Below are 21,228 nucleotides of genomic sequence, written 5' to 3' on the forward strand. Positions count from 1 at the left end.
GAGCAGAATTAGGCCACCTGGCCCATCGAGTCTCCTCTGCCATTCAATCTTGGCTGATCCTTTTTCTCAATCTCCTCCTCAACCCCAGTTCTTGGACTTCTCCCCGTAACCTTTGATGTCATGTCCAATCAAGAACCAGTCAGTCTCTGCCTTAAATACACTCAACGACTTGGCCTCCACAGCTGCACATGGCAACTAATTCCACAACTTCACCACCCTTTTGCTAAAGAAGTTTCTCCACACCTCTGTTTTGAAAGGTTGCCCCTCTATCCTGAGGCTGTGCCCCCTTATCCTAGACTCTCCCACCATGGGAATAATCCTTTCCACATCTACTCTGTGTAGGTCCAAAACAAGTTTGAGTATGGTCCCTATTGTAGTTAGATTATCTACCTACTGTTTCAAGAAATCCTCTTAAATGCACTGAAGAACATCTACCCCATCTAAGCCTCTTGCACTAAAAAAGAAGTAAAAATTTGGTGTTAAGGTCACCCACTACCACTACTCTGTTTTTTTTACATCTTTCCATAACCTATCTACATATCTGTTCCTGCATCTCTTAGTGTCTGTTGGGAAGCCCACAGTATAACCCCATCAGAATGATTGCACTTCGTTTAATCTTTAACTCTACCCATTTTATGTCAGTGACTGACAGTCATGAGAAAATCAGCAGATGTTGGAAATCTGCTTTGTTTCAGTGAACGAACCCTGCCCCATGGACGTGATGGGCCATGGGCCTATTACCATGTTGTATGACCCTGACACATCCTCAAAGAACTGCTAGAACTCAAACTCATAGTTCTGACGAAGGGTCTCAGCCCAAAACATTGACTGTTCGTTTCCACGGATGCTGCCTGACCTGCTGGGTTCCTCCAGTGTGTTGTGCATGTTGCTCAATGAACTCCAACAGCTTAGTCAATTATGATTTACTTTAATAAAGCCATGGTGACCGCTCACTCTCTTAATGCTTTACAAGATGTTTTGTCGTATTCCAGCATTTTTCACTAGCATTTTGACAAGTCCGTAGTCCCCTGTTTTCTTTGCCCCTTTTTTCTTAAACAGTGGGGTAGTATTTGCTGCCCTCCAATCCTCGGGAATGATTTCATGGATCTTCAGAAACCCAGAATGGGACAAATGGAACACCAGCCATCTCCGAAGTCACCATTTCAAAACTCTGAGATTACTACCATGCATTAGTGTTAGGGTTAGATTCATAGTTCCTTCAGTATACTAGTCTCATTTTCCCCCTGATTCTCTAGTATATCCAGCAATTTTCATGTGCCTCCTGGAAGACAGATGTATAGTACAGCATTTAATGGGGGACAAATAGATGGTAGGTGAACTAAATGAGTATTTTGCAACAGTCTTCATTATGGAAGACACAAGAAGTGTGCCAGATGTTGCAGGGTAAGAGGGAATAGAAGTAAGTGCAATTACTATTACAAAGGAGAAGGTGCTCAATAAACTGAAAGACTTAAGAGTACATGAGTGATCTGGACCAGATAAACTGCACCCTAGCTTTCTGAAAGAGATTATGGAGGGATTTGTAATAATCTTTCAAAAAATCATTGGACTCTGGCATGGTGCCAGAGGTCTGGAACATTGCAAATGTTACTCCACTCTTTTAAGAAAGGAGGAAGGCAGTAGAATGGAAATTGTAGACCCAGTTAGCCTGACCTCAGTGGTTGGGAAAATGTTGGAGTCAATTGTTAAGGGTGAGGTTATGGAGTACCTGGTGACACAGGACAAGATAGGACAACCTTTTCTGTTGGCTGCCAGTGACTATTGGTGTTCCACAGGAGTGGGTGTTGGGACAGCTATTTATGCTATATATCAGTGAAATTCATACTTTTATTCCTTTTACCAAAGTGCATGACAATGCCCTTCCCTGCACTATATTCCATCTACCACTCTTTTGCCCATTCTCACAATCTGTTTAAGTCCTTCTGTAGATACCCTGCTTCCTCAACACTATCTGCTCCTCCACCTTTCTTCATATCACCTGTAAATTTGGCCACAAAGCCATTGATTCCTTCAACAAAATCATTGACATATAATGTGAACAAAAGTGGTCGCAACACTGACCCACGTGGCACACCACCGGTCACTGACAGCCAACCAGAAAGGGCCCATTTATTCCCATGCTTTGCCTCCTGCCAGTCAGCTGATCTTCTATATATGATCTTCTAGTACCTTTCCCTAAGATGTCCTTGATGCTGGGGAGGCTAGTGCTCATGATGGAGTTGGCTGAGTTTGCAGCATTCTGCAGCTTTTTCTGATCCTGTACAATGGGCCCCGAATACTAAATGATGATGCAACCAGTTAGAATGCTCTCCACAAAGAAGAGAAAATCTGCAGATGCTGGAAATCCAAGCAACACACACACATTACTGGAGGAACCCAGCAGACCAGGCAGCATCTATGGAAAATATAGTCGATATTTCAGGCTGAGACCCTTTGGCAGGACTGGAGAGAAAAAGATGCGGAGTAGGTTTAAAAGATGGGAGGGGGGTGGAGAGAAACACAAGGTGATAGGTGAAACCAGAAGCAGGAAGAATGAAGTAAAGAGCTGGGAGGTTGATTGGTGAAAGAGATACAGTGCTGGAGAAAGGGGAGCTTGATAAGAGAGAACAGAAGGCCATAGAAGAAAGAAAATGGCGATGGGCAGGCAAGGAGATATGTTGAGAGAGGGAAAAGGGGTAGGGGAATGGTAAACGAAACGGGGCAGAGCCATTATTGTAAGTTCGAGAAATCCATGTCCATGCCATCAGGTTGGAGGCTACCCAGATGGAATATAAGGTGTTGTTCCTCCAACCTGATTGTGGTCCCATCGTGACAGTAGAGGAGGCCATGCATTGACATATTGGAATGGGAAGTGAAAGTAAAATGGGTAGCCACTGGGAGATTTTGCTTCTGGTGGATGCAGCGTAGATGCTCAGTGATTTGGTCTCCCAACTTACATCGGGTCTTGCTGATACATAAGATGCCGCACTGGACACAGTATATGACCCCAACAGACTCACAGGTGAAGTGTCGCCTTACCTGGAAGGCCTGTTTGGGGTTCTGAATAGTGGTGAGAGGGGAAATGTAGGGGCAGATGTAGCACTTATAGACAATAGGTGCAGAAGTAGACCATTTGGCCCTTTGAGCCTGCACCGCCATTCTGAGATCATGGCTGATCATCTACTATCAATACCCGGTTCCTGCCTTGTCCCCATATCCCTTTATTCTCCTATCAATAAGATACCTATCTAGCTCCTTCTTGAAAGCATCCAGAGAATTGGCCTCCACTGCCTCCCGAGGCAGTGCATTCCAGACCCTCACAACTCTCTGGGAGAAGAAGTTTTTCCTTAACCCTGTCCTAAATGACCTACCCCTTATTCTCAAACCATGCCCTCTGGTACTGGACTCTCCCAGCATCTGAAACATATTTCCTGCCTCTATCTTGTCCAATCCCTTAATAATCTTATATGTTGCAATCAGATCCCCTCTCAATCTCCTTAATTCCAGTGTGTACAAGCCCAGTCTCTCTAACCTCTCTGCGTAAGACAGTCTGGACATCCCAGGAATTAATCTTGTGAATCTACGCTGCACTTCCTCTACAGCCAGGATGTCCTTCCTTAACCCTGGAGACCAAAACTGTACACAATACTTCAGGTGTGATCTCACCAGGGCCCTGTACAAATGCAAAAGGATTTCCTTGCTCTTGTACTCAATTCCCTTTGTAATAAAGGCCAACATTCCATTAGCCTTCTTCACTGCCTGCTGCACTTGCTCATTCACCTTCAGTGACTGATGAACAAGGACTCCTAGATCTCTTTGTATTTCTCCCTTACCTAACTCTACACCATTCAGATAATAATCTGCCTTCCTGTTCTTACTCCCAAAGTGGATAACCTCACACTTATTCACATTAAACGTCATCTGCCAAGTATCTGCCCACTCACTCAGCCTATCCAAGTCACCCTGAATTCTCCTGACATCCTCATCATATGTCACACTGCCATCCAGCTTAGTGTCATCAGTAAACTTGCTAATGTTATTCTCAATGCCTTCATCTAAATCGTTGATGTAAATTGTAAACAGCTGTGGTCCCAATACCGAGCCCTGTGGCACCCCACTAGTCACCACCTGCCATTCCGAGAAACATCCATTCACCGTTACCCTTTGCTTTCTATCTGCCAGCCAGGTTTCTATCCATGTCAATATCTTCCCCCCAATGACATGAGCTCTGATTTTACCCACCAATCTCCTATGTGTACCTTATCAAATGCCTTCTGAAAATCGAGGTACACTACATCCACTGGATCTCCCTTATCTAACTTCCTGGTTACATCCTCGAAAAACTCCAATAGATTAGTCAAGCATGATTTGCCCTTGGTAAATCCATGCTGGCTCGGCCCAATCCTATCACTGCTATCTGGATATGCCACTATTTCATCCTTAATAATTACTTGTCACTTGTTCTGCTTGCCAAGTTAAGTGCCTGGAATGAGATCGGTGGGGAGGGACGAATGGACAATGGACAGCAGTCAGTGAAAGCAAGAGGTCTTTCTGCAGCTGTACAGGACCCTGGTGAGACCACATCTGGAATATTGTGTGCAGTTTTGGTCTCCAAATTTGAGGAAGGACATTCTTGCTATTGAGGGAGTGCAGCATAGGTTCACAAGGTTAATTCCCAGAATGGTGGGACTGTCATATGTTGAAAGATTGGAGCGACTGGGCTTGTATACACTGGAATTTAGAAGGATGAGAGGGGATCTGATTGAAACATTTAAGATTATTAAGGGATTGGACAGACACTGGAGGCAGGAAGCATGTTCCCGCTGATGGGTGAGTCCAGAACTAGAGGCCACAGTTTAAGAATAAGGGGTAGGCCATTTAGAACTGAGATGCGGAAAAACTTTTTCACCCAGAGAGTGATGGATATGTGGAATGCTCTGCCCCAGAAGGCAGTGGAGGCCAAGTCTCTGGATGTATTCAAGAGAGAGTTAGATAGAGCTCTTATAGATAGCGGGATCAAGGGATATGGGGAGAGGGCAGGAATGGGGTACTGATTGTGTATGATCAGCCATGATCACAGTGAATGGCGGTGCTGGCTAGAAGGGCCGAATGGCCTACTCCTGCACCTACTGTCTATTGTCTATTGACAAGGGATTTGTGTAGAGAGTGAACCCTGCGGAAAGCAGAAAGTGGGGGGGGGGGGAAGATGCGCTTGGTGGTGGGATCCCTTTGGAGGTGGAAGTTCTGGAGAATTATGTGCTAGATGCAGAGGCTGGTGGGGTGGTAGTTGAGGATGAGTGGAACTCTATCCCTGGTAAGGTGGCTGGGGTAAGAGCACACGTGCGTGAAATGGAAGAGGTGCGGTTGAGGTGATGGTGAAGGAAGGGATCCCTTTCTTTGAAAAAGGACATCTCCTTTGTTCTCAATGGTACATCTGTAGAAATTTGTGAGAGTCTGTGGTGATATAACAAATCTCCTCAAACTCCTAATGATATATAGCCATTATATATTGTCTTTGTAATTGCTTCAATATATTGGGCCCAGGATAGATCCTCAGAGATGTTGACATCCCAAAACATGAAAGTGCTCCCCCTTTCCACCGCTGATCTCTCAATGAGGTTTGGTTTCTGTCCCCTCGATTTCCCCTTCCTGAAGTCTTCAATCAATTCTTTGGTCTTACTGACATTGAAGGCAAGGTTGTTGCTGCGACACCACTCAAGCAGTTATCAATATTGAATCTGGAATATATATTTTTAGATAACTTCATAACTGATGGGCTAACTCACAAAATCTCAAGATGAGTGGGGACTTTCTGCCATGGTTCTCAGGGTTTGTAACCTTTGTATTCCTCCTTCAGACGAAAAGCAATGAAAGGTCGTCTGTATTTCACAGCCAAGGCCCAAAAGGAAGGAAAGATCATGATTAAGACCCATCCTTTGGCCCGGATCTGCTGCTGTGGATTTGAACAGGTGGGAATATCAGTCTTCTAGAGTAAATTTGTTTACAATGGTCAATATTGAAGGCAGAGAAGAATGGAATGGATTGATAGGCTGGAGTAGGAGTAGGAACAGACACAGGCAGACAGAGATGAAATGGGATTAAGAGAGGTGTTGGAGATGGGCAGAGATTTAGAGTGACAGATTGTAGGGGGTAAGATAACAGTGGATCATTGCCTGAGAAGGGGATCTGGGGTGGAGGTTGAGGATATAGGGAGGACAAAAGACTATTTTAGGAGATAATCGATGTATTAATATCAAAGTGAATACAGGTTACAATTAATATTGTTCAAAATGATAGTTCACTGAAAGCGGATTATGTGCTAAAGAAGGTATATGGCATGCTTAACTTCATTATTATAGGTGCTGAGTATAGAATAAAGGAAATCATGCTGCAGGTATATAAAAAATTAGCCAGACTGCCAGGAGTATTGGTTGTAATTCTGGTCGCCCCATTATCAAAAGCACTTGGAGACTGTGGAGAGGGGTCAAAAGAAGTTTAGGCATGGAGTCATACAGCATGGAAGCAGGCCCTTTAGCTCAACTGGATGCTGCTGATCACATCATCTTCCCTCCTAGTTCCTGGTATCTACATTCAGGCCATAACCCTCCAAGCCCATCCCCTGGATGGACCTTCCCATATGCTTCTTTAATGTTGCAACTGTACCCTCTGACTGCTTCCTCTGTCCAATTACATTCCCGTTCCCTGTCCCACCATGGTTCCCATTCCTTGGCTCTGGTTCTGTACTCACTGGAGTTTAGAAGGATGATGGAGGATCTCAATGAAACCAATTTAATGTTGAATGGCGTAGATAGAGTGGATTTTGGAGAGGATGTTTCTTATAATGGAGAAGTCTCAGATCAGAGGGTGTCCATTTTACAACAGAGATAAGGAGGAATTTCTTGAGGCAGAGAGTGGTGAATCTATGGAATTCATTGCCACAGACAGCTGTCATATTTAAAGTGGAGGTCGACTGTTTCTTGATTAGTCAGGGTGTCAAAAGTTATGGGGAGAAGGCAGGAGAAATAAGATTCAGAGGGTTAATGGTGGAGCAGATTCAATGGGCCACATAGTATAATTCTGCTCCTGTGTCTTATGGTCTAACTATGGCCTCTGTTATCTGCCCCACCACACCCAGATTAAGGCAGAAACTATTTTTCTCACTTCCCAGCACATCCCAATTTTCCACAGTGACTGGTGAATCTGGAGGATTGTTCACTGTGACATTCCTTGCACCCAGCAGCAATGCATGGAAAAACCTGTTTACTGTTGATGTATCTCAAAAGACGCAGTTGTCCACTTACAGTACAATAGCTTCAACATTACCTTCTGCCTTGCCTGAGAACTGAACCATCCAGAGGAAGGTTTGGATGGCAGCCTGAGATGTGTCTGGGATGTGGCTTGCTTTCGCACTTTCTATGTTATGTGGTTGGCTTCCCTGTAAATAGTGTGGAAGTTTAATTTGCATGACAATTTGAACTCCATTTGTTCACCAGAAGCTGCCTTCTCTGTTGCAGGTAGATGCGGAGCAGTACTACAGTGAACTGGAAGAGAAGCTCACAGATGAGTTCAATGCTGAGCGCCATCGGATCACTCTGAAACGGCTGGGAATGAGTTTTGTGACCTTCCAGGATGAGCGGATGACAGCTGTGTAAGTAACAGGCAAAGAGTTGAAATTGGGATTGACACCTCCTCTTTTGTTTTTATGTAATTCCTTCATTCTGAGCCCACACCAGCCCCAACCAACAGCACCAACTCAAAATAATCATCACTAACTTGGAACTAATCAATGGTAACCTTACACCAAACTGCCTCCAACATCAGCACAATCTCCAGACCTCCAAAACAGCAGCACTAACACCACTCTAACTAGCACCGTTCTCAAACCTGCTCCAACCCAAGTGTAACCAGCACCACTACAAACCTGGCTCCAACCCCACTCTAACCACTACCATCACTAAACCAGCAGTATCAACCCCAATCCAACCATCAGCACCTCCAACCCTACTATAATCAGCTCCATCTCAAAACTAGTAGCACCGACCGCAATTTAACCAGCACCATCTCCAAACCAGCAGCACTAACACCACCCTATCCAGCACCATCTCCGAAATGGTTCCAACTCCATTCTAACCAGTATTATGTCCAAACTGGCTCCAACTCCACTTTAACCAGTTCCATTCCCAAACAGGCTCCAACCCCACTCTAACCAGCATCATCACCAAACCACTGCTAACCCCATTCTAGCCAGCGCTGTCTCCAAATTGGCTCCAACCCAAATCTAACCAGCACCATCCCCACTGTAACCAGCACTGTTTCCAAACCAGCTCCAAAACAACTTCAACCTCACTCTAATCAGCATCATCACCAAACCACCACTAACCCCACTCTAACCAGCACCTATTTCCATACAGAAGCACCAACCCCACATTAACCAGTGCTCCAGAATAAATACCTCAAACCCTGCCCTTTCGCTGGCAGTCACTGTCATGGTCCCTTCTGGCAAGCGCCCACCTGGCTATTTACCTCAGGAATTACGCCTCAATCACCTCGTTTAGTTCCAATCATTCCCAGGTCCCACTAACTACAAACACATGCCTTCCATCAGCAAATGCAGTATTAAAAACCCTGTGAGCACAACTAGAAGCTGCCAGTTTGTTGGTCAACTCGTATAGGAGTAACCTTGTTCCATAGTTCTTAGGACTATCAGTTCTAAGTCTAGCATCGTTCCTGAATTCTTTACTAAGACCAAGACTCCGGGTAAAGACTCCCTTGGCACCAATTCCATGCTCGCTATGACCGTAATGCCTCCCGACTCGGCCTCTGCGCCTGTGTTCAGTACTTGGGTTCATTCTACCACCACGTCCTTGCACGCCACTGGCCCCACTTAAATGGATTTACACAGGAATAACCCAATGTTAGCCATAAACCAACAACATTTAGCATAAAAAAAACACAGTAAGATATAGGAACAGCATTAGTCCATCTGGCCCATTGGATCTGCTTTGCCATTCAATCTTGGCTGATAGCTAAAATGAACTTAGAACACTAGCCAGGTGGTACTAGTTAGCAGCATACTAACCAATATCAATTGACCAAATATAAACAGACAGACAGATATATTTTATTGATCTCGAGGGAAATTGGGTTTCGTTCCAGCTGCATCAACCAAGAATAGTTATAGCAATATAAAACCATAAATATTTAAATAATAATGTTAATCATGCCAAGTGGAAATAAGTCCAGGACCAGCCTATTGGCTCAGGGTGTCTGACACTTTGAGGGAGGAGTTGTAAAGTTTGATGGCCACAGGTAGGAATGACTTCCTATGACGCTCAGTGTTACATCTCGGTGGAATGGTCTCTGGCTGAATGTACTCCTGTGCCTAACCAGTACATTATGGAGTGGATGGGAGTCATTGTCCAAGATGGCATGCAACTTGGACAGCATCCTCTTTTCAGACACCACTGTCAGAGAGTCCAGTTCCACCCCCACAACATCACTGGCCTTACGAATGAGTTTGCTGATTCTGTTGGTGTCTGCTACCCTCAGCCTGCTGCCCCAGCACACAACAGCAAACATGATAGGACTGGCCACCAAAGACTCGTAGAACATCCTCAGCATCGTCTGGCAGATGTTAAACAAGAAAACAAAGTTGTTTCACTAACAAGCATGTTATGGTTGGGAAGATGTTAGAGCCAATTGTTAAGGATGAGGTGTTGGAGTACTTGGGGACACAGGACAAGATAGCACAAAGTCAGCGTAGTTTCCTTCAGTGAAAATCCTTTCCCTTTATCAATCTTTTTATTAGTTAAATAAAAAAGTACATATATATATATAAACAAGAGGAGAATTATCACAAGTATCTATATCAATAACAGTTCAAATAAAAGGAAAACTAAACATTATCAAGATAAAACATAGTATTAATCTAATAGGATATAATAAAGAGAAAGGTAGTTGATTCTCCTCTTATCCATAATAAGAAAAAAAAGATAAACTTTTATAATTGAAATGTACAGAGAAAAAAAACCTCAAAACACAAAAAAACAAAATGAATAGAACTGGGCAGCTCAAACTGAGAGTGAAAGCAAAAAAAAAATACAAGGAAAAACTTTCTGTTCAAATCCAAAACTTCAAAAGGTAACTGGAAGGGCCATAAGTCAGAGCATATGAAAATATTGAATAAAAGGTTGCCAAGTTTCCTCAAATTTAGAGGATGTATCAAATGTCCGACTTCTTATTTTCGCTAAACTTAAACCGGACGTAATGGAAGTAAGCCAATAAATAACAGTAGGTGGATTAGAATCCTTCCATTTAAGCAAAATGGCTGTCCTAGCCAATAAAGTTGTAAAAGCTATCATCCGTTGAGCGGAAACAGGAATATCTCCTGCTTCCGATGCAATGATCCCAAAAATTGCTATAAGTATATTTGGTTGTAGATCCAAATTCAGAACCTTTGATAAAATTTTAAAGACTTCTTTCCAAAAATTATCTAACTTGATACAAGACCAGAACATACATGTTAAAGTAGCCACCTCAATATTACATCTATCACAAATAGGATTATTATTAGAAAAAATATGAGCTACTTAGTCCTTCGACATATGCGCCTGATGTACTATCTTGAACTATATCAAGGAATGACGAGCACAAATAGATGAAGTATTTACCAAATGAAAAATTTTATCCCATTGATTATCCGAGACTGACTCTCGGAATTCCAATTCCCACACAGCTTTAATTTTATCATTAGATGACATACACAGATTCAATAACCATTTATGAATGATAGCTATCAGTCCTTTTTGAAATGGTTTGACCTGAAAAAGAGTATCAATAATATTGGGTGAATAAGCCAAGGAAAAATCTGGTGGTAAATTACGTAGAAAATTACTAATTTGTAAATATCCCTAAAAATGTGTACATTAGATAGGTCATATTTATCCACTAACTGAATGAAAGACATTAGACAATTACCCATGAACAAATCTAAAAAAAAGTTATTATTCCTTTGGTTTTCCAAATCGAAAAGGTCTGATCAAAAATTGAAGGTTTAAGAAATAAGATGGATTTTACTAGAAAGGACAGAAAGATTAAAGTCAAAGGATCTATGAAATTGAAACCAAATTCTTAATGTATGTTTAATAATAGGATTAAAATGTTGACTACCGATCTTAGAAAGCAAAAAAGGAAGAGGAGCTCCCAATAAAGAGGCCAAAGAATACCCCTTCACCGAGGTTTTCCGCAAATCCACCCTTAAGGGACAATCATGTATATCTGAAAAATGAATCCAAAAAGAGATATAACGAATGTTAATTGCCCAGTAGCACAATCTAAAGTTTGGCAAAGCCATACCACCATACTTTTTAAATTTTCATCAATAAAGGTTCACTCAATCGAGGATTTTTATTATTCCAAATAAAAGATAAAATTTTAGAGTCTATTCTATCAAAAAACAGTTTAGAAACAAAAGAGGGGATTGCTTGGAATACATTTAAAACCTTCGGTAACACTATCATTTTAATAGCATTAATACAGCCAATTAATGATAATGTCATAGGAAACCATTTAGATCAGGCATGGGCAAACTACGGCCCGGGGGCCATATGCGGCCCGTTAAGCTTTTTAATCCGGCCCGCAGAACTTGATGAAATTATATTAATAAACCTTGTTAACGTTTTTTCCCCGCAATTCTGGCGTTTTCCCAATAGATGCCGCACTCTATATACATTGACCTTTGTTGAGGTGCAGCGTATTACTCCACATTTCCGCTTTACTCTTTGTTCTGCTCGACCTATTTGTGTGAATAGGCATTCAACGTCATGAGCATCAACAAAGCCCGCCACAGATCCAAGTTAACTGACCAACACCTCAGATCCATCCTGAGGATCGCCACAACAAAACTAAATCCAGACTTTGATGCGCTGGCTAAAAAGGGAGACCAACAGCACTGTTCCCACTGAAATTAAAAATAAGTTTCTTCATTGTGTTATGTAAAAAATGCATTTGAAAATATTTTTTTCAATAAGCCTTACATGTTACATGTCATTTCTGTTAAGTGATGGACATGAGTAGTTTGCAGGTGCACGTACATTCTTCAAAATAAAAAAATGCGCTCCAGATCAAATAACGCGCTCCGCATACTGGCCTGCTGTCACTGTTCTGTCCTTGTGCTGGCCGTTGTTGAGTTTTGGCACAGGGGACAATTGAATAAGAAGGAGCAGGACAAGTAGACCTGCATCTCCTACCATTTTTGAAATAAAGACAGTCAGGAGGAGAGTGATGATGATAATATCTTCAAGGATATCAGAATTTTCAGTGCTTTAAAATAATAACTCTTACTATTAAAAAAGCTGTATTTTATTCATTTAATTTTCAGTGTTTTAAAAGTCATTTCAATAAATAGCTAAATACAATGGGACTTCAAAGACAGATATTTTGTTGTAATGCATTTGTTCATTTTCAATTGAAATTAAAGCACATGTTTTCTGCATATCCCATGATATTTTATTTTCTCTTATGAGGTGTATTACCAAAACACTCCATCCATCTGCTCCTGGTCCGGCCCCCCTATCAAATTTTAGAACCCTTTGTGGCCCACAAGTCAAAAAGTTTGCCCACCCCTGATTTAGATATTACTTGCTGTGTGTACTTAATTAATGGAAGAAAGTTGTTAAAATTTTTGGTAATTTTAATACCGAGGTAAGTAAAGTTATTTTCAGCAATTCTGAAAGGAAATTGGTCATATTGATCAAAACAATTCTTAATAGGAAATAACTCACTTTGATACAAATTTAATTTATATCTAGAAAAACTACTAAATTCAGAAAGTATAGATAACAAAACAGGAATCAATTTCTTAGGTTATGAATTATAAACTAACAAGTCATCTACATACAATGAAAGCTTATGCACTTTATCTCCTCTCTTAATACCTAAAACCTCATTGGAGTCCCAAAGAGCAATAGCGTTCACACGCCCTGCGAATCCACAGCCGCTTCCAGGACAGTGGCAACATGCAGCGTATGTGGAAGGGCATCCAGGACATCACCAACTATAGGACAACATCACCTGACTCTGTGGGTAATACCTCCCTCCCAGATGCACTGAATAACTTCTACGCCTGGTTTGAGGCAGAAAATGGCGAGGCGGCGAGGAAGTCCACCTCTCCTACAAATGACCAGGTGCTGTGTCTCACCTTGGCTGATGTGAGAAGAACCCTGTGCAGGGTCAACCCACGGAAGGCTGCTGGACCAGACAACGTCCCTGGTACACTGATCAGAGGATGGGCAGACCAGCTAGCAGATGTTCTCACTGACATCTTCAACATCTCCCTGACCAGCGCCACCGTTCCAACGTGCTTCAAGGCTGCCACCATCGTCCCTGTGCCAAAGAAGTCTTCAGTGTCCTGCCTAAATGACTCCCATCCCGTTGCACTTACATCCACAATCATGAAGTGTTTCGAGAGGTTCGTCATGAGGCATATCAAGACCCTGCTGCACCCCTCACTGGACCCCCTGCAGTTTGTGTACCATCCCAACTGCTCAACAGATGACGCCATTGCCACCATCCTCCACCTGGCCCTTACGCACCTGGAAAAAAAGACACATATGTTCGGATGCTTTTCATGGACTTCAGTTCAGCATTCAACACAATCATTCCTCAGAAACTGTTTGGAAAGCTGAGCCTACTGAGCCTGAACACCTCTCTCTGCAACTGGATCCTAGACTTCCTGACTGGGAGACCTCAGTCAGTCCGGATCAGGAGCAGCATCTCAAACACCATCAGACTGAGCACGGAGGCCCCCTAGGACTGCGTGCTCAGTCCACTGCTGTTCGCTCTACTGATCCACGACTGTGCTGCAACACACAGCTCAAACCACAGCATCAAGTTCCCCGATGACATGACCGTGGTGGGTCTCATAAGCAAGAATGATGAGTCAGCTTACAGAGAGGAGGTGCAGCGGCTAACGGACTGGTGCAGAGCCAACAACCTGTCTCTTAATGTGAACAAAACAAAAGAGATGGGTGTTGACTTTAGGAGAGCATGGAGTGACCACTCCCCGCTGAACATCGATGGCTCCTCAGTAGAGATCGTTAAGAGCACCAAATTTTTTGGTGTTCACCTGACGGAGAATCTCACCTGGTCCCTCAACACCAGTTCCATAGCAAAGAAAGCCCAGCATTATCTCTACTTTCTGCGAAGGCTGAGGAAAGTCCATCTCCCACATCCCCATCCTCATCACATTCTACAGAGGTTGTATTGAGAGAATCCCGAGCAGCTGCATCACTGCCTGGTTTGGAAATTGCGCCATCTTGGATCGCAAGACCCTGCAGAGGATAGTGAGGTCAGCTGAGAAGATCATTGGGGTCTCTCTTCCTGCCATCACGGACATTTACACTACACACTGCATCCACAAAGGAAACAGCATTATGAAGGACCCCATGCACCCATCATACAAACACTTCAACCTCCTGCCATCTGGGAAAAGGCTCTGAAGCATACAGGCTCTCACGACCAGACTATGTAACAGTTTCTTCCCCCAAGCTATCAGACTCCTCAATATCCAGAGCCTGGACTAACACCTTTCCCTATTGTTCTGTTTATTATTTATTGTAATGCCTGCACTGTTTTTGTGCACTTTACACAGTCTTGTGTCGGCCTGTAGTCTAGTGTAGCTTTCTCTGTTGTTTTTTTTTTACATAGTTCTGTCTAGTTCTTGTACTGTGTCATGTAACACCATGGTCCTAAAAAACGTTGTTTCAGAGACTTGACTTGACCTGACAAGAGGTTCTAGAGCCAGGTTGAATAACAACGGACTAAAAGGAAAACCCTGCCTGGTACCTCTATATAACCCAAAATAAGAAGATTTTTGATTGTTAGTTACAACTGCTGCCAAAGGGGCTTGATAAATCAATTTAATCCAAGAAATCAAGCATGGACCAAAATTAAATCTTTCTAAAACCTGAAATAAATAGGGCCATTCTACTCTGTCAAAGGCTTTCTCTGCATCAAGAGAAGCAACACATTCAAATTTTTTTGATGGAGAGGAATGAATGATATTCGGTAATCTCCGAATATTAAAATACGAATATCTATTCTTAATAAATCCAGTTTGATTCTTAGAAATAACCTTTGGTAAGGTACTCTCAAGCCTGTTGGCCAACATCTTAGAAAGAATTTTGGAATTGACATTTAATAAAGAAATTGGTCTGTAAGAGGCACATTCAAATAAATCTTTTCCTTTTTTAGGAATTAATGAAATTGATGCCTCATAAAAAGATTTTGGGTGGGTCCCAGAAGATATAGATTCAGTGGAAATTTGGCAAAGATGAGGAGTAAGAATATCCGTAAACGTCTTAAAAAATTCTACCGCAAATCCATCCGGTCCTGGAGCTTTACCTGATTGAAAAGAAGATATAACTCTTATTATTTCCTCTCAATTAATGGGTGCAACTAAAGTATTCATATCTTGGGTAGAAATTTGGGGTATATTCAATCTTTGCAGAAATTCATTCATAGAAGTAGCGTTGTCTGGAAAATCAGATTTATAAAGATTAGAGTAGAAATCCAACAAAACACTTATTAATTTCCTGACAATCAGATGTTTCAATTCTGTCAGATCTTCATACTGTCAAAATCTGCCTTATAGCCATAGTTGCTTTGAGTTGAGCAGCTAAAAGTTTACCTGATTTATCTCCATGTATAGAAAAATGACTTTTTGATTTCAAAAGTTGTTGCTCAACAGGATAAGTCAATAGCAAATCATGCTACATTTGAAGTTTCACCCTTTCCTTATATAAATCTTCAGTAGGTAATACTGAATAAACTTTACCTACTTTTTTAATCCTATTAGTAACTAAAAGTTCTGCTTTAGTTTTCTTTCTTAAAGCTGCCAAATATGAAATTATATGTCCCCTAAGAAAAGATTTCATCGTACCTCAAATAAGCAAATTTAACATATCGTCAGTTGTATTTAATCCAAAAAATAAAGAGATTTGCTCTTTTATAAAACTTAGAGATGTTGAATCATGGAGCAATGCAGTATTAAATCTCCTTTGAGTTGCCTTCCATGAGTTATCAGAATGCTTCAGTGTAAGTCTTATGGGCGCATGATCCGACAGCGCAATAACGTCATACACACAATCAGCAACAAAGGATACCAATCGCGTATCTAACAAAAAATAATCAGTTCTTGAATATTTATGATATACATGTGAATAAAAAGAAAAATCTCTATCTTTAGGATGGGGAAATCTCCAAATGTCTAACACACCGTATTCTAGTAAAAAGGAGTTAATGCAGGACACAGCCTTATTTGGAAGGCACGGATTGGTTGATGGCCTATCAATTGAGGGATTGAGACAGCAGTTAAAGTCACCGCCCATAATCAACTTATATTCATTTAAGTTCGGCAGTGCAGAAAATAATCTCTTACAAAATTCAGGACTACCTACATTAGGTGCGTACACACACACCAATACCATCTTCTGACCATATAACAAACCAGTAACGATTAAAGTATCTGCCAATTGAAATCAGTAATGGTATTAAAATGTAAAAAAGAGACTTTAAAATTAATAAAAATAGACACTCCTCTATTTTTTGAAATTAACGAAGAGTGCTACTGAGAACCTTTCCAAAATAAAAAAAAACAATTTTCACCTTCCCTGCGGATGTGGGTCTCTTGTGCAAAAATAATATCAATTGTTCTCAATTTCTTAAAGACCTTTCTATGCTTAATAGGTTGATTCAAGCCATTCAGGTTCCAGGAAATTATATTAATTTTATTAACATCTGTACTGAAACTTTAATTTAGGGATTTATAAAATGAATTAGTGCGCTGAGACAAACCAAACCCGCAGGAAGGAACAGAATGGATTCGATCAGAAAGGAAAAAAACAACATGATTGACAAGAAAACCTCTCAGGACTACCCAGTCAAAAAAACCTACACTAATATGCCCACCCCTCCGCCCAAAGCCAGAAAAAAAAACCATCCAATAGGCAGATAGCATGCTAACTACACACCCAAAACCCTTTGTCTCTAATAGGTAGACTCTTTTTTAAAAAAAAGATATATACCGACACCACTGACTCAAGACACAACATCAGATGCGTAGAAAAAGAATTTAAATTCCAAATATTATAATATCATGTCTAACAAGGGTTAAAATGTAGTTAACAGTGGCAATCTTAATTTAATAAACCTTGATCATATATTCAAAAAAGAAAAATCTAACCAAGTAATATGATACAACTCATATTAAACTCTAACTGATCAATAGACAATAGACAGTAGGTGCAGGAGTAGGCCATTTGGCCCTTCTAGCCAACACTGCCATTCACTGTGATCATGGCTGATCATACACAATCAGTACCCCATTCCTGCCCTCTCCCCATATCCCTTGATCCCGCTATCTATAAGAGCTCTATCTAACTCTCTCTTGAATACATCCAGAGACTTGGCCTCCACTGCCTTCTGGGGCAGAGCATTCCACATATCCATCACTCTCTGGGTTAAAAAGTTTTTCCGCATCTCAGTTCTAAATGGCCTACCCCTTATTCTTAAACTGTGGCCTCTAGTTCTGGACTCATCTGTCAGCGGGAACATGCTTCCTGCCTCCAGCATGTCCAATCCCTTAATAATCTTATATGTTTCAATCAGATCCCCTCTCATCCTTCTAAATTCCAGTGTATACAAGCCCAGTCGCTCCAATCTTTCAACATATGACAGTACCGCCATTCTGGGAATTAACCTTGTGAACCTACGCTGCACTCCCTCAATAGCAAGAATGTCCTTCCTCAAATTTGGAGACCAAAACTGCACACAATACTCCAGATGTGGTCTCACCAGGGCCCTGTACAGCTGCAGAAGGACCTCTTTACTCCTATACTCAATTCCTCTTGTTATAAAAGCCAGCATGCCATTAGCTTTCTTCACTGCCTGCTGTACCTGCATCCTAAAAGAAAACAGAAGGGAAAAAAAAAATAAAACCACCAGACCATGTCTGGACCAACAAAAAATATAAATGGAACTTTCAACGATTCAGCTGTAGACAACTCTCAGCTAAAGATTAAATTCAATATTATGTCTAATAGATGTTAGCACATAATTAACAGCAGCCATTTTAAATTCATTTAGTAAAAATTGATCATATATTCAGAAAAAATAGATTCAAGCAAATAATATGTTGCAACTTATGTTAAATTCATACAAATCTGAAAAAAAAGAAAAAATACAAGAATCAAAGCAATGGCTATACAGACATAGAACATAGGTTAAACTTTAAACAATTCAACTACGCACAATTGTCAGCTAAGGATTAAATGTTGGAGTTGCTTGCAGAACGGCAATGTAGGAGTTGCTTATATGACCCACTTCAATTCATTGAGAAACATCCAAGCCTCCTCAGAATCAAGGCGATTAGGACGAGCATTAGGCATAAAAATTGTCAACCAGGCAGGATAGCGCAAAGATGGACGACAGTTTTTCTTATACAATTCTGCCATCACTTCGCGATATTTAATTCTTTCTGCATAAACTTCAAGGACAAAATCTTCAACTATACAAAACTCCACACTGTTGTAAGTTAACTATCCCCACTTCATGACACCTCAAAGAATTGCGTCTTTAATAACAAAATAATGTAAACACAGAATCACCGCTTGTGGTTTCATCATGGCTTGTTGCAGGGGATTCGGTGAGCCCTGTCTATTAACGGAGAGGTTTCAAGATTCTCACTAAAAGTGAGTATAACATACTCATAAAAACTTTAATGGCTCATGGGTTTCCATATTTTCAGGCAAACCCAGTATACGTAAATTCATCCTTCGGCTTCTACTTTCCAGATTGATCGTTTTCTTTCTAATTCTTGATAATTCTGACGAAACCTCAGCAATTCTTTTTTCCATGGTAGAGAACTTCAATTCCTGCTCTTTAATCACTTGATGTATTGTCTCCTGTTGTCTTCCAATTTTATTAGTATCCATTTTAAGTGTTTGATAATGAGATTCTAGATTCCTCAAAGATTCTTGGACAGCAAATACAGTTTTTTCAAGTTTTTCATTAGCATTCATCAGGTTATCAATATTAGAATCGATCATTCCAATTTTGCTATTAGTTCTTGCATCAATAAGAACATTCTTTCAGGAGTATAGGTTTCTTCTACTTCCCTTGTAAATTCCATTTGTTCAGTTTAAAAACAATTTTGCCACATCATAATTCCTTTCCAGTTCAGGTTCTAGCCATCAAATTAAATCGTAAATCCTTTGCTAAAAGTAATGTATCTTCAAAGTTTAAACAAAAGTAGCAGTGGAAAGTAGGTTGTAAAAGGATAGAGAAGAGCCAACAAGCTTCTTACTCCATGAGCTGCCCAGAAGAGACTCCCCCTTAAGGGAAAATCCTGTAATCTCTTTGAGGAGATTACAAGTAGGATCAATAAAGGGGATGCAGTGGATGTTGTATATTTGGACTTTCAGAAGGCCTTTGACAAGGCGCCACACATGAGGCTGCTTACCAAGTTAAGAGCCTATGGTATTACAGAAAAGTTACTAACATGGTTAGAGCATTGGCTGATCGACAGGAGGCAATGAGTGGGAATAAAAACGATCCTTGTCTGGTTGGCTGCCAGTGACTAGTGGTGTTCCGCAGGAGTCGATGTTGGGACCACATCTTTTTATGCTGTATATAAATGATTTAGATGATGGAATAGATGGCATTTTTGCCAGGTTTACAGATGATACTAAGATTGGTGGAGGAGCAAGTAGCTTTGAGGAAATAGGTAGGTTGCAGAAGGATTTAGACAGATGAGGAGAATAGGCAAGAAAGTGGCAAATGAAATATAATAACCATATAACTATATAACAATTACAGCTCGGAATCAGGCCATCTCAGCCCTTCTAGTCTGTGCCGAATGCTTACTCTCGTCCCACTGATCTGCACTCACCCCATAACCCTCCATTCCTTTCCTGTCCATATACCTATCCAATTTTACTTTAAATGACAATATCGAACCTAATGTTGGAAAATGCATCGTCATGCACTTCGGTAGTATAAATAAATGTGAGGACTATTTTCTGAATGGGGAGAAATCCAAGAATCTGAGATGCAAAGGGACTTGGGAGTCCTTGTGCAGAACACCCTGAAGGTTAACTTGCAGGTAGAGTTGGTGGTGAGTAAGGCAAATGCCATGTTAGCATTCACTTCAAGAGGTCTGGAATACAAGAGCAGGGATGTGATGCTGAGACTTTATAAGGCACTGGTGAGGCCTCACCTTGAGTACTATGAACAGTTTTGGGCCCCTCATCTTAGAAAAGATATGCTGACATTGGAGAGGGTCTAGAGGAGGTTCACAAGGATCATTCCAGGAATGAAAGGGTTATCATACGAGAAACTCTTGATGGCTCTCGGTCTGTACTCACTGGAATTTAGAAGGATAAGATCTCATCAAAACCTCTTGAACGTTAAAAGGTCTGGACAGGGTAGATGTTGAAAGGATGTTTCCCACGATGGGAGAGTCTGGGACAAAAGGGCACAACCACAGGATAGAAGGGCGCCCTTTCAAAACAGAGATGCAGAGAAATTTCTTTTGCCAAAGGGTGGTGAATTTGTGGAATTTATTACCACATGCAGCTGTGGAGGCCAGGCCTTTGGGTGTACTTAAGGCAGAGATTGATAGGTTCTTGATTGAACATGGCATCAAAGATTACGAGGAGAGGGCCGTAAATGGGGTTGAGGAGGAGAAGAAAAAAGGATCAGCCATGATTGAATGGTGGAGCAGACACGATGGGCCAGATGGCCTAATTATGCTCCTTTGTCTTATGTTCTTATAAGCTATAACTAATTGTTGTGCCACATTAACACATATATTAGAGAAATCCCATTGACCCTGATGTTACTTAGGTAGTGAGGGCTGGATATAGAGAAGAAAGGAAACTTATGAGACAGACTGAAACTACTGATGGTGAAGATCTGACAAGAGTAGACATGCAGAGAGCAGTATGTTAAGCTGGTCCAGGAGATTAAGTCACATGGAATCTAAAACTGGCTTAGTCATAGAAGGCAGAGGGATTTGGAATTGATTTGTTGTACTGAGTTACAGTGAAAAACATATCTTGCATACTGTTCATACAGACCAATTCATTACTTAGTACATTAAGGTAAAACAAGAGAAAGCAATAATAATACAGAATAAAGTGCAACAGCTGCAGAGAAAGGGCAATGCAG

General features: G+C 41.2%; 1 protein-coding gene across 1 annotated transcript in view; it reads left to right on the top strand.

Moving 5' to 3' along the window:
- Positions 1-21,228, top strand: part of tmem63c (transmembrane protein 63C) — a 494,723-nt gene that overhangs the window by 269,390 nt on the left and 204,105 nt on the right. Inside the window, exons 11-12 of the mRNA XM_059962995.1 lie at positions 5,858-5,969; positions 7,515-7,648. Of these exons, the coding sequence (XP_059818978.1) occupies positions 5,858-5,969; positions 7,515-7,648 (246 nt within the window). The remainder of the gene's footprint in view (positions 1-5,857; positions 5,970-7,514; positions 7,649-21,228) is intronic.

Source organism: Hypanus sabinus, chromosome 2 (genome assembly GCF_030144855.1).
Source record: "Hypanus sabinus isolate sHypSab1 chromosome 2, sHypSab1.hap1, whole genome shotgun sequence".
Classification (NCBI taxonomy): domain Eukaryota; kingdom Metazoa; phylum Chordata; class Chondrichthyes; order Myliobatiformes; family Dasyatidae; genus Hypanus; species Hypanus sabinus.